We start from the raw sequence: 11,740 nt of genomic DNA on the forward strand, positions 1-11,740 counted from the left end.
AGCTAAAGCTTTGACATCAGAAGTCTGACATCTCACTTCTGCTATTTATCACCCTCTACTTTACTTGCAGGATGCCTTTTATTCATCTTTATAATGTGAGGAGTGAACTAAGGAGAGCTATCCTCTATCATTTGAAATTAATCCATTGATATTTTTTATTTTCTCATTTACTAAAGGTTTAGGGCTATTTCATATTTTAAGAGTTTGGAGGCAAGAATACAGAAGAATATATGTAATAAAGAAAAATATTCCAAAATCCTTTAAAGCCAAAAGAGAGTTTGTGCTTCCCAACAATTTCCTTGTAGTTGACAATGAAGGTATGACTTCCCAATGCTATTCTCCCAGGCCAAAGTATATGGCTAAAATGAATGAAATAATTGAAAAAAGTTTTAATGGATACTTACTATTTGTAAACTACAGTGTTATGCACCAGGGTTACAAAATTAAGATAGCATCTGCTCTCAAGGAAGCTTACATTCTAGTAAGAAGCAACACATATAAGAAATGTCAGTTGCAAAAAGAAAGGTACCATTGTCTTTAGTAGAGCAGCCAGACAGATGGTAATGCATCTTCTTCCTGTAAATTGCATTGATGAAATCATATTTATTTCTGATGTTGAACCATTTGACAGTGCCATTGACTTTGGCATCAAGAATTTTATTTTCTGAGTCTTCAATAGCTGCTATTGAGACAGACACCAAGCCAACCTCTATGAAAATTGTTTCTTTGGTTAATGGCTATTGATGTAGGGAGAACAAAAACAGTGCTACTTATTTTCAGGGCTCTTGTGTGAAGGGTCCTGGGCATCTCCATTTAGGTGGTGGTCAAGGTGGTGTTTGACCCATCTGACATGGATTGCCTCCTCTCCTTTTCTCAGGATGCCTTGTTACGGTGAGAGACTGGCTTATCACCAGGGTGGACACCAGAATAAACAAATCACCCCAAAAGTAGACATTAGCAGTTCAATGTCAACTTAGAAGGTTTTTAGTGGGTTGTCTGAGGGATCTGAGTTTGGTCCTTTGCTTTTCAATATTTTTTATCTATGATTTGGATCAAGATAGAGAAAGCAAGCTTATGAAATTTGCAAAAGAAACAAAGCTAATAAGTTAGATGACCCAAAGAGGTTCGCAATAGACTTATTATGGCAAATCTAAGAAGAAAATATTTATCCCTTTGGTTAAACAAAGTTCATAAGATAGCAGATTTAACTGGAAGTACAGTAGTTTGCCAGGTTCCTTCACCTCCACCTAAACTCCTCTAAACAGAATTGAAACAATCAGACTAAATCCTCATTGGCAATTTAAGAAAATTCATTGGGAAATCCAAGTAAAAAAAAATCACAATGGGTCATTTTTCAAAGCCAGTAAGCAAAGGGAGATAGACAGGTCCGTAGACACAGGTATTTGGTTGGGAACAGACTATATAAAGCATTACAGCACAAGAAAAAAGCTTTGTTATCAGGTTAAGAAGAGTTCCCAGACCCAAGATAGAGGGACCTAACACTTGTGTAGGATGCAGGAACTGGTACCAATCAGCAGCTATCTTGTTCATTACCCAGTTTCAAGTCATAAATCCAAGATGGACTAAGAAGAGAAGCTTTGCCTAGGCGAGGTTTCCAGGGTGAGGAGTGGTCACAGGTCCTTGGATGTGTACCAAGTAAGAAATAGGATCAGAAACAACTGCAGCTGTGTCTCAAAATCCAGCAAGAGAGTGAGGTCTCAGTTCTAGCTTCCAGTTCAGTCTAAAGCCTGCAAAGGAAAAACCAGGGCAGGAAGCCCAGACTAAAAGGAAGCCTACATCTCTATTGTGTGGGGATCCTTCCAAGTCAGAATAATCATTACTCTTAAAAGTGAAACCAACTTTATTGCAATGTTAAGTATTTAACTGGAAGCCATAAGAATGAAAAATAAAGATTTCATTATAAATGGAAATATTTCTAAAAATAGATTCAAATAAATTTGAACAAAGTGGAAAACTGATTGATAATCATGTCCCTGGGTAAAGGCAAAAACTGAATGTCTTTAAAAAAAATATTGTGAGAAAGGCTAAGATAGAAATATTATTATATGATAATGCAAATATCCAAAAGTATTCTGATGCAAAAATCAGGGTTTTCTTTCCTTTGTGTGAATTCTTTAGGCATTGAAAAGCTCAGTTGTCATTGGAATAACAAAAAGAACTGCTTTTATTTGATGTTTAAGGTCTACATTTACACTACGGAAGCAAATAATTGCCATTAATGAAAAGTTTACCAAATGCCCCTATTAAAACAAAAAATTGGGGTGAAAAAAATGTCTTCAGGAATGTAAGGTAAAGTCACCTTGAAATACACATTAGAGAGAGTTAAAATTATATGTGCTAGTTGTAGGATCCTACAGCAAGAAAGGTAAAATGTGATCCAGAAGAAGGGAAATTACCTCATCCTTTTTGCAAAAGATCTTTTGGGTGGAAGTTTTGTGCTTGATTTCAATATATGTAAGGTGCAGCATCCCAAAGAATCTCAAAGTATTTCTTATACACAACTAACAATGGGTTCCATTTAAATTTGAATTGCAACTGCTTTTATTTTTTTTAAAGCCCTTACCTAATGGGGAGGGGAGGTAAGTGACTTGCCCAGGGTCACACAGCTGGGAAGTGTCTGAAGCCGGATTTGAACCCAGGACCTCCCATCTCTAGGCCTAGCCCTCAATCCATTGAGCTACCCAGCTGCACCCTGCAACTGCTTTTAGATTAAAGGGAGAAACTATAATCTATCAATGTTAATAATTACCAACTTCAGACCTGTTCCTTGAATTAAGAGGCATTTCTCAGACAAATTGATGGCAATTTCTGTAGTCTGGAGCCTCTCTTTGTGAGGTCCAGGAGCCACTTCTACTTAGTGAGTCTCTTGGTATTTCTGCTAGTTTTTTCCCCTGCCAAATCTATCCTTATTTAAACCAGGAAGGGAATCTCTCCTCACTCTAATCCAACTTTCACTCAGCTGCCAGATTTTCTTAAAGTACAGGTTTGATCATGTAATCACCTCCTTCCTCTCCAGGGAATAAAATTCCAGTGACTCACTATTATCTCCATGATCATATACAGTTAAGTTCTCTGTTAGGTATTTAAAGCCCTTAACAACCAGGTCTCTTACCTTATTTTTCTGGCTTCTTACATTATATCAATCAATCAATCTATCAATCATCTATCAATCTACAATCCAAGTCTTTTCTTCTCAAAATCTGTTGTTTGTTTGAATAAATGAAAAAAAAACAAATAAATATATATATATATACACACACACATATATATATTTTTATCTTCAAATTTTTATAACATGTTAAAGTAGTTTAAATAATGGTTTTAGGTAGTATGGCAAGGATCATCAAACCATAAACAAAACGGAACTCTGATACACATGCAAAGTAATAAGACTGACCTAATCTTTCGTACTCCTACTGCCATTGCATAGATCAAGGGCTGTGCATAAAGCAGAAAGCAGGCTGGATTTATGGTCCAGAAGGTCAAGGTTAAACTCCTAACTCTGTCCTTGGTTATCTCTGTGACCTTGGGAACTCAGTCTAAGGGGGGAAACAAGGTACAGCCAATGTACAAACAAGATCTATACAGAATAAATTTGAAATACTATCAGAGAGAAGACACAGGAAATCTAAGAAAAACTTCTTACAGAAGTTGGAACTTTAGTTGAAACTTAAAGGAAGTCAGGAACATCAGGAGAAGATGAGGATAGAGAATTACAGGCATAAGGGGAACAACCAGCAACTATGTTACAAGTAGGGAGATGGAATGTCTTGGTAAAGAGAATGGCAAAAAGTCCAATGTCACTGTAAAGGAAATAAAGTGTAAGAAGAGACTTGATTATAAAGGACTTTAAAAACCAAACAACATTTAATGTGTGATTCTGGAGGTAATTGGGAGTCAGTGGAATTTATTGAAGATGGGTGAGACATGGTGGAAGATTATTTGTCAACCAGGTCAAAAATGAATTTGAGTGGGAAGAAACTTGAGGCAGAGAAACCAATCAGAATGCTATTAGAATAGCCTAGGCATGAGGTGATGAGGTCCTGTACTGGGGAGGTGGCGGTGTCAGAGGAGAGAAGGGAGCACATGTGAAAAAATGTAATGTCGGTAAAGTCAATAGGCTTTTTCCAACAAATTAGCTGTGGGAGGGAGAAATAAAGAGTAAAGAATTGAGGATGACAGCAAAGTTTGGAGCCCCGATGACTGGAAGCATGATGGTACCTTCAACAATAATGAGGAATATAGAAAGCTTAAGGAAGAGTTCCGAGGAAAAAAATTAATTCAGTTTGGACTTTTTCTGTCTAGGGGACATCCAATTCAATAGATCCAATAGGCAATTGGAATGTGAATCTGAAGATCACCAAAGAGGAGATCTCAGAATCATCTGCATAGAGATGATAAGTGAATTTATGAGAGATGATAAAATCACCAAGTGAAATAGTATAGAGGGAGAAAAAGAAAAGGGTCTAGAAGAGAACCTGGGGAGATAGCTACTGTTATTGGGCAGGACATACCTGAAGTTCCAGCAAAACTGAGAAGTGGTAGTCAAACATTTAAGAGAAAGCAGCATTAAGAAGAGAGAAGAGAATATCAAAAAGAAGGAGGTGTTTGACAGGGCCAAAACCTTCTCAAAGAGTTTAGCTATGAAAAGCAGATATCATATGGAATGGACAGATCAAAGTAAGGATTTAAGAAGAATGAAGAGACATGAGTGTGTTTGCAAGCACCAGGAAAGCAGCCAGTAGGCAGGGAGAGATTGAAGATAAATGAAAAGAGGAATAATAGAGAGGGTCATCTTCTGGAAAAAACAGACTGGAATGGGATCACTTGTACAGAAGAGGGTTTGTCTTGGCAAGAAGAATGAGGCACCTCTTTAAGTGAGGCAGGAGTGAAGAAAATGGTAGAAGGTATCTAAGAATGTGGAATGAGGAGGAGAGAAGAGGGAGTTCTCAGAAAATACCCTCCTTAAAAAAAAAAATGAGGTAAGGTTCTCAGAGGCATCTGGTAGCACAGTGAATAGAGAACTCAGCCTGCACTATGGAAGACAGTTCAAATCTGATCTCAAACACCAACAGTGTGACTCTGGGCAAGGAATTAACATATGCTTAATTCAATGTCCTCAGCTATAAAATGGGGATAGTAACAATATAAACCTAATGAGGATCAAATGAGATAATTTTGTAAAGTGGCAGCTTGTGGATGCTATATAAATGCTTATTCTCTTCTCTTCCAAGAGTACATTGTTAATGATGTCTCATCACTCCCTTTATTATAATACAATTTAAAAATTCATTTTAATCATTCTTTAGTAATCTCTTATTTAAAATGTGAAACTTGCCTAATTCAACCATCTTATTAGCAGACTATAATTTTTTTCAATCTCCCCAACATTATGCATGATGTAGAGCTTTGACTAATCCTCAGAATGAAAATAATCTGAACATGCCTATAAAATTGTCTGCTGAGATTATTGTTGTTGCTAAAAAAAAAATCAAGTAATAGTGTAAGATCAATGATCAGAAATGTTTTCTGTTCTAAACTGTGCCCTGATCGTGATTCAACAATTAATGATTTTGATATGCTTTCTAGAGTATGCCATCCTTTTCAGCTTTGGGGAATAAATTCAACATTTATTTTTTAAAAGATTAAAGAAAAATCAAGAGTTGTGCATTATGCTCAAACAATTAAATAAAAAGATTTGGTGTTCCCACTTAATTTAGTCATTCTTTAAAAGATTAATAAATTATTTAAAGTTGAATTTCAGAGAGCTGAAACATAGCCTACCACTCACTCATATAATATCTGTGCAATATCAATCCCTTTCTAATTTCTATGTATCAGCTAAAATTACTTGGTCTGCTTCCTAGCTAAACTTAAGTTTACCAGGTTTATAAAATTAACTAAAATCTGTTTTTTAAAAAAAAACCCTATAAAATTCTATTATTATTGTAAAAAAATTCAACATCAAATTATTTTTTAATTAAAATATTAAGACCTTCAGGAAATCACCTTCCTTTCTGGAAATTTTAGAGGGCAGCTTGTCTACCCTATGATTTAAAACAATAATAAATGTATAATCAACAATAAAGTTATCCTTTTACTTTCATTCACTTTTTTTTATTCCTTTTCAGGTTTTAAAATCAACTCAAACTGATTTAATGATTGCAAAGAGTTGTCTTTAAAAGATAAAAATTAACTTTGAAAACTCTAACATCATCAAGAAGTTTCTGATAACTGATTATTTAAGTAATAATAAAAGAAATATTTTTAATACAAATAAAACTAACATTTTTACATTTTAATTAGAAAAAAAGATTGGTTCTAGTTATTTTACCATCTAAATTATCCCAGGAAACAGCTTTGGAAACTGGATGTTTTGAAGTGCATTTAGAAAGGATTTTAGTTAATTTAAATATGTACATATTCATTGCACTCATTAAACTTTACTTAATACATTTTTAAATTTATTTCCTGGAAGAGAGCTAGTGTGGCCATTGTAGACCACACCTGGGCAGAATTAATTTACAATTGTTTGAAAAGTAGTCAAGAATGTTTACTGGCCAAAAGACTGAAAAGAGAATCCAAATGTTAAATATTTGGAGTTTTCAAACCCAAGGTTCATAGCAGGTAGATGACACTTCCATGTGCTGTTATCCATTTCTCACCTTCTTAATATTTCCTTTTTATGTAAAGTTTTTATTTTCAATTAACAAGTATTTCTTTTCTCTCCATTTGGAAGAAAAAAGAAAAAGAAAACCTGTATCCTACCTGTTATTTCTAAGAAGCTGACTAATAACCTTTCAAATCAGCAAAAATGAGACTATCACCTGAATTTTCATGCCCTACCCTTACAATGGGCAAAAATTAATTAGAATTTCATTATTAGCATTAAAGATGAGACTGACCTTGAAACCAATCCCTTTCCATCAGTAGCTACTTTAAACTTTCCCCTAAATTCCAAGAATCATTAACATTTAGATTGGCTCCAGGAGCTAGCTTTTAGCCACAAAAGGATCCATCAAAGAGTTTATTCATCACTCCCAAAATTCAAAAAAGAAATTGCAAGAGGAATTACTGCATAGTTTCCATTTTTAAAAAAACCTACGTTGCTCAATGTGTATATGTTTTATTATACTTATAAATTTACCTCCCCACTTCAAAAATAACTTTATCATGCGTATCTATACCTCTCCAACGCCTTCACAAACTTGGGGTCAGAAGAGAGTTCATCTTCTCTGATCTTTGGGTTCCGTTAGAAATATCCAACACAAAGATCATTCTGAAGGTAGTTATTTCCAACCCCTCCGGGGGTTGGAAATTAAAATGTTTCTCTACATCTCCAACTAAGAGCATGAGTTAAAATGAAAAAAGGGGAAGAGAAAGTAGAGAGACAGAAAGACACTCAGGTCTCCACTCCCTCAAAGTGTAAAAGAGATATGAAAAAAAAAAATCGTTCTACAACGGTGCAAGGGACAAAATCGTCCAAGCAAGTCTTGAGAAAAAACCCTTCCTAATCGGCATACACATACAAAAACCACAGAAGACACCCACCAACCCGCTGAGCTTTCTTTGTAAAGCCTAGTTCTCATCACCGCCCCTCCCCGCCCCCGCCCCATCTCCGTCCCCCTTCTACACCCCGAAAGGCCAGGATTTAAGTGTGCCCGACCCCTAGCTAATTTAGAAAAAAGAAACGAAATGGTGGGCTCAGGGAAAGAGAAAAACACACTTTTTGTTGGTTTTTAGATGACCCCTAAAGTGACAAGTATATTAAAGATGATGTCCTATCCAGTCAATACAGATCAGGAACAGTAGCAACAAAAACTGCGCCCCAGGAACTGCAGTTTCTGCAGTCTCTACACTTCAGGGAGTCAGCCTGGGGCTTCAAAGAACTAGGTTTGGGGGAGGAAAAGGCTCACCTGGGACTGCAAGTTGGAAGGCACCACCTTGATCTCCCTGGCCTGGCAAAGGTCTGCTGTCAGTCGAAGGATTAAACACCTGAAAAGCCCAATGAGTCCGATAAGGACTCCCGACTTGTTCTGCTCCATTGCACAACTTGAGAGGTACAGGACTGGACGAGAGGGGATGCTCTAGGATTTCTGAGTTGTGAACTGCAACTGCTGCTATGGAACGATTTGAGGAAGAAGGAGCTGTAAGACACTGCGGAGAGTCATCTCCCGGTCGAAGCAAGTTCTCAATTAGGAAACTCTTTCCCAGGTTCCCAAAGCCTGGAGTTGAATCTAGTAGTGCAGAGGAACCCACTATATCCCAGTAGACACCAGTACGGGCAGATAGAGCATTGGGGAGCATAGTGAAGAACAGGCAGGCGAGCAATTCAGTCTTTCCACACTTCCCTTCTCTGCTCTTTACTGCCCCCGAGCAGCTGAAGCTGCACTTGGTCCAAGCGACCTCCTCCTCCCTTGCCAGTCTCACACAGAACTGAAGTTAGCGGAGAGGGTGGAGAGAGAGGGAAGTGGGACTAAGGACCATGGGAAAAGGCAGTTGGGAAAACGAATCGTTATTATTTATTTGGGTTGGCTTATTTTTTTAAGAGAAGGGAGGAGCAAAGCGCCAAGTTTCTCAGGCCATGTGGAAATAACTTTAGGGGATTAGCGGGTGTCTATCACATTTTTTAGGTTAAACACGATTTTTTTCTCCCCTTGTGGATTTGAAGGTGTGCACCACCAATCTTATAAAAATGTCACCCGAACCGCGAAAGTGTAGACCCAGCCAACAATAAAGTGTGGCTCTAAAAAGCTATACAAGGGGAAGACGGAGAAAGGGAAGAGTCGGAAATGGGATAAGGGGACAAATGAGAAAGTGCTGCATCTTCACAATGTATTTGTCAACGCTGTTCTTGCGGCTCTTTGCTCCTGAAAGAAGACAGGCAGAGGAGTATGTTCCAACTCCGTGTAAAGTTTCTAGTCCCGAGACTGCATGGAGCTATTCAGTGTTCTCTGGCACTGCCCATTTTGAGAAAATTCCTAGGACAAAGTGAGGACAAGATGTGGGCCTGGGAAAGCTATAACAGAAAGAAATCGCTTTAGGGGTTTTTAAAAATGTACACCTATTTGAACTTTTTCATCTCTCTCTAAAAGATTCATTTTTCATTTAGGGGTGAAGCTAGTCTCCTCTTTCCCACCCCCCATCAACTCTACCCGGTGGAGTCTCTCAACTTCCTGTGGTTAATTTCTTGTGTATTTTTCAAATGCTATTTGTAGAGGCTGTCTTGAAAACTAGCTGCTAGTGCCTTTACCCAGAAATGTTAACTTTCTAAACTAATGAGCTGGTGAAGGCCAAGGGTTGGGTTGGGCTTGTCCTCAAACTTCTCAAATTTATGATTGGAGAAAGCAGCTGAGGGAGCAGGAGACAAAAGTAAGGTTAAAAGATTCATTTTTTCCTCTTTGAAAAATGAAGGATGCTGTATATCTTTAGTATTGGATTTATCCCTTCTTCATTTTGAAAACTGAAGACCACCAATTTCATCTAGTACTATCAAGCAGTACAAGGTGAATAAATGAAGAAAATTACAAAAATGCTCTTGTATGTGTAACTGATGGTCCTCCAACTGCAATACAACTTGAAGAGAGCCTCCATTATGTTCTGGCAAAGTTAAAAAATATTTAGTCTTTAATTAGCTTTTTTTGCTGTCGTAGTTACTAAATTCCAAATCTAATGGCCCTTTTCTCAATTTGAACATCAAAAGTCTTGAGAAAAACCCTTTCTAATCTGCACAATTGCTCGACCATTCTCTATAATTTGACACTATTGATCATACTCTCCTGAAAGCTCTCTGGTTTGTGACATTGCTCTCTCCTTATTTTCTCTCTACCTTTCTGAATAATACTTACTAGTCTCTTATTGGTTCTTTTTCCATGCCACACCTACTAATGTGTGTGTGTCTTTAAGTTTCTCTGGTTCTCTTCTCTTTATAGTCTACATTGTCTCATTTGGTAATCTCATCAACTCTTATGGGTTCACTTCTCAGTTGTATGCACATTTTTGTATTGGATCAGTTTGTGGTATAGGCACACATCACCAATACTCAACAGAACATCTGTCTCTTAAGTTCTAAAGCATCTCAAACTCAACATGTCCAAAGTATAATTTGCTATCCTTTCTGAAGAAAAAAAGTCTCTTCTTTTCTGAACTTCCCTATTATTCCTGAGGACACTACTGTTGTGGGATAAGAGGTACACCCCTTGGGTGTGGGAAGGATATCTTTCTGCAAGAATGCAAGACTCCAAAACTTAGCTTAAAAATAAAAAGAGAAATTTATTAATTTAGAAAGTAATGTTGAGAATGGCCAGGAGGATAGTACAGGTAGAACAGCAAGATAGAAGATTGCTCCCTGGGAGGACAGCATGAATGGAAAAGCTGTCCCCCAGATGACATCAATTTTGGGGATTTTATACTCTTAAAATAGATGCTGTGTGATGGTGTGAATGTGACTCTAGAATGGTAAACCCTCAGGCATTTTGGTCAGGGGTTTGGTCATCTGACTGGGGTCTGCCTGGAGACATAGGGAATGACCCTCAAAAAAGATTCTTTAGTTTTAGGGAACAGACATGTCTAAGATACAGCCTGATAGGTGTAGCCTGGAGGTGCATCTCTCTGTCCATCTTAAATGTAAGGAGGATCAAAGGAGGACAATCTTGTCAGGATCCTTTGGGGTCATTAGATGTTTTGGGTTAGGAGTTATGAGGATGTAAGGGAGCAAAGGAATTTCCCTGATAATAGTTTGCCTGAGTTTCCGGGGGTACAATGCCCAAGCCACTACCAACTTCCCATTCATTCAGGCCTGAAACTTTAGTGTCATTTCATCTTCTAATTCTCACTCATATCACATATCCAAACTGTTGCTAAATCTTGTTTTTAACTTTCTCAACATCTTCATACTCATATGGCTACTACACTGCTTCAATTTTCCCTGGAGTATTGAAATAATCTTCAAATTGGTATTCCTACCACATCTCCCCACTTTATTCCATTCTCCATTCAGTGGAGCAATCACTGCTAAAGTGATTTTCCTAAAACATAGGTCTGACTGTGTCACTCAATACGGTTTAATTGTTCCCTACTACCTTCAAGATCAAATATAAAGTTTTCAATTTTCCATTTAAAGCTTTTCACATCCTGTCCCCCCTCCTATCTTTCTAGTCATCATACTTTATTCTCTCCAATAGTCTATAATTCAACCACAATTTTTGGCCACCACAAAGAGCGCAGCTATGAATATTCTCATACAACTCTTTTTCCTTATTATCTCTTTGGGGTACAAGCCCAGCAGTGCAATGGCTGGATCAAAGGGCAGACAGTCTTTTAGCACCCTTTGGGCTTAGTGCCAAATTGCCCTCCAGAATGGTTGGATCAATTCACAACTCCAGCAGCAATGACAAAAATTGGAAAATGAGGGGATGCCCTTCAATTGGGGAATGGCTGAACAAATTGTGGTATATGTTGGTGATGGAATACTATTGTGCTCAAAGGAATAATAAAGTGGAGGAATTCCATGGTGACTGGAACAACCTCCAGGAAGTGATGCAGAGCAAAAGGAGCAGAACCAGGAAAACATTGTACACAGAGACTGAAACACTGTGGTATAATAGAATGTAATGGATTTCTCCATTAGTGTCAATACAATGTCCCTAAACATTCTGCAGGGATCTAGGAGAAAAAACACTATCCACAAGCAAAGGACAAATTATGGGAGTAAAAACAC

The 11,740-nt window shown here is 37.6% G+C and overlaps 1 protein-coding gene across 2 annotated transcripts in view; it reads right to left on the reverse strand.

Moving 5' to 3' along the window:
* The window catches only part of DBX2 (developing brain homeobox 2), a 53,977-nt gene extending 45,459 nt beyond the window's left edge, over window positions 1–8,518 (reverse strand). For both annotated transcript variants that reach the window (XM_007503881.2, XM_001374993.3), the window contains exon 1: window positions 7,938–8,518. In XM_007503881.2, the coding sequence (XP_007503943.1) occupies window positions 7,938–8,328 (391 nt within the window). In that variant the 5' untranslated portion in view covers window positions 8,329–8,518. The remainder of the gene's footprint in view (window positions 1–7,937) is intronic.
* Window positions 8,519–11,740: the final 3,222 nt, after the last annotated feature.

The sequence above is a fragment of the Monodelphis domestica genome, chromosome 5 (assembly GCF_027887165.1).
Source record: "Monodelphis domestica isolate mMonDom1 chromosome 5, mMonDom1.pri, whole genome shotgun sequence".
In the NCBI taxonomy this organism is placed as follows: Eukaryota; Metazoa; Chordata; class Mammalia; order Didelphimorphia; family Didelphidae; genus Monodelphis; species Monodelphis domestica.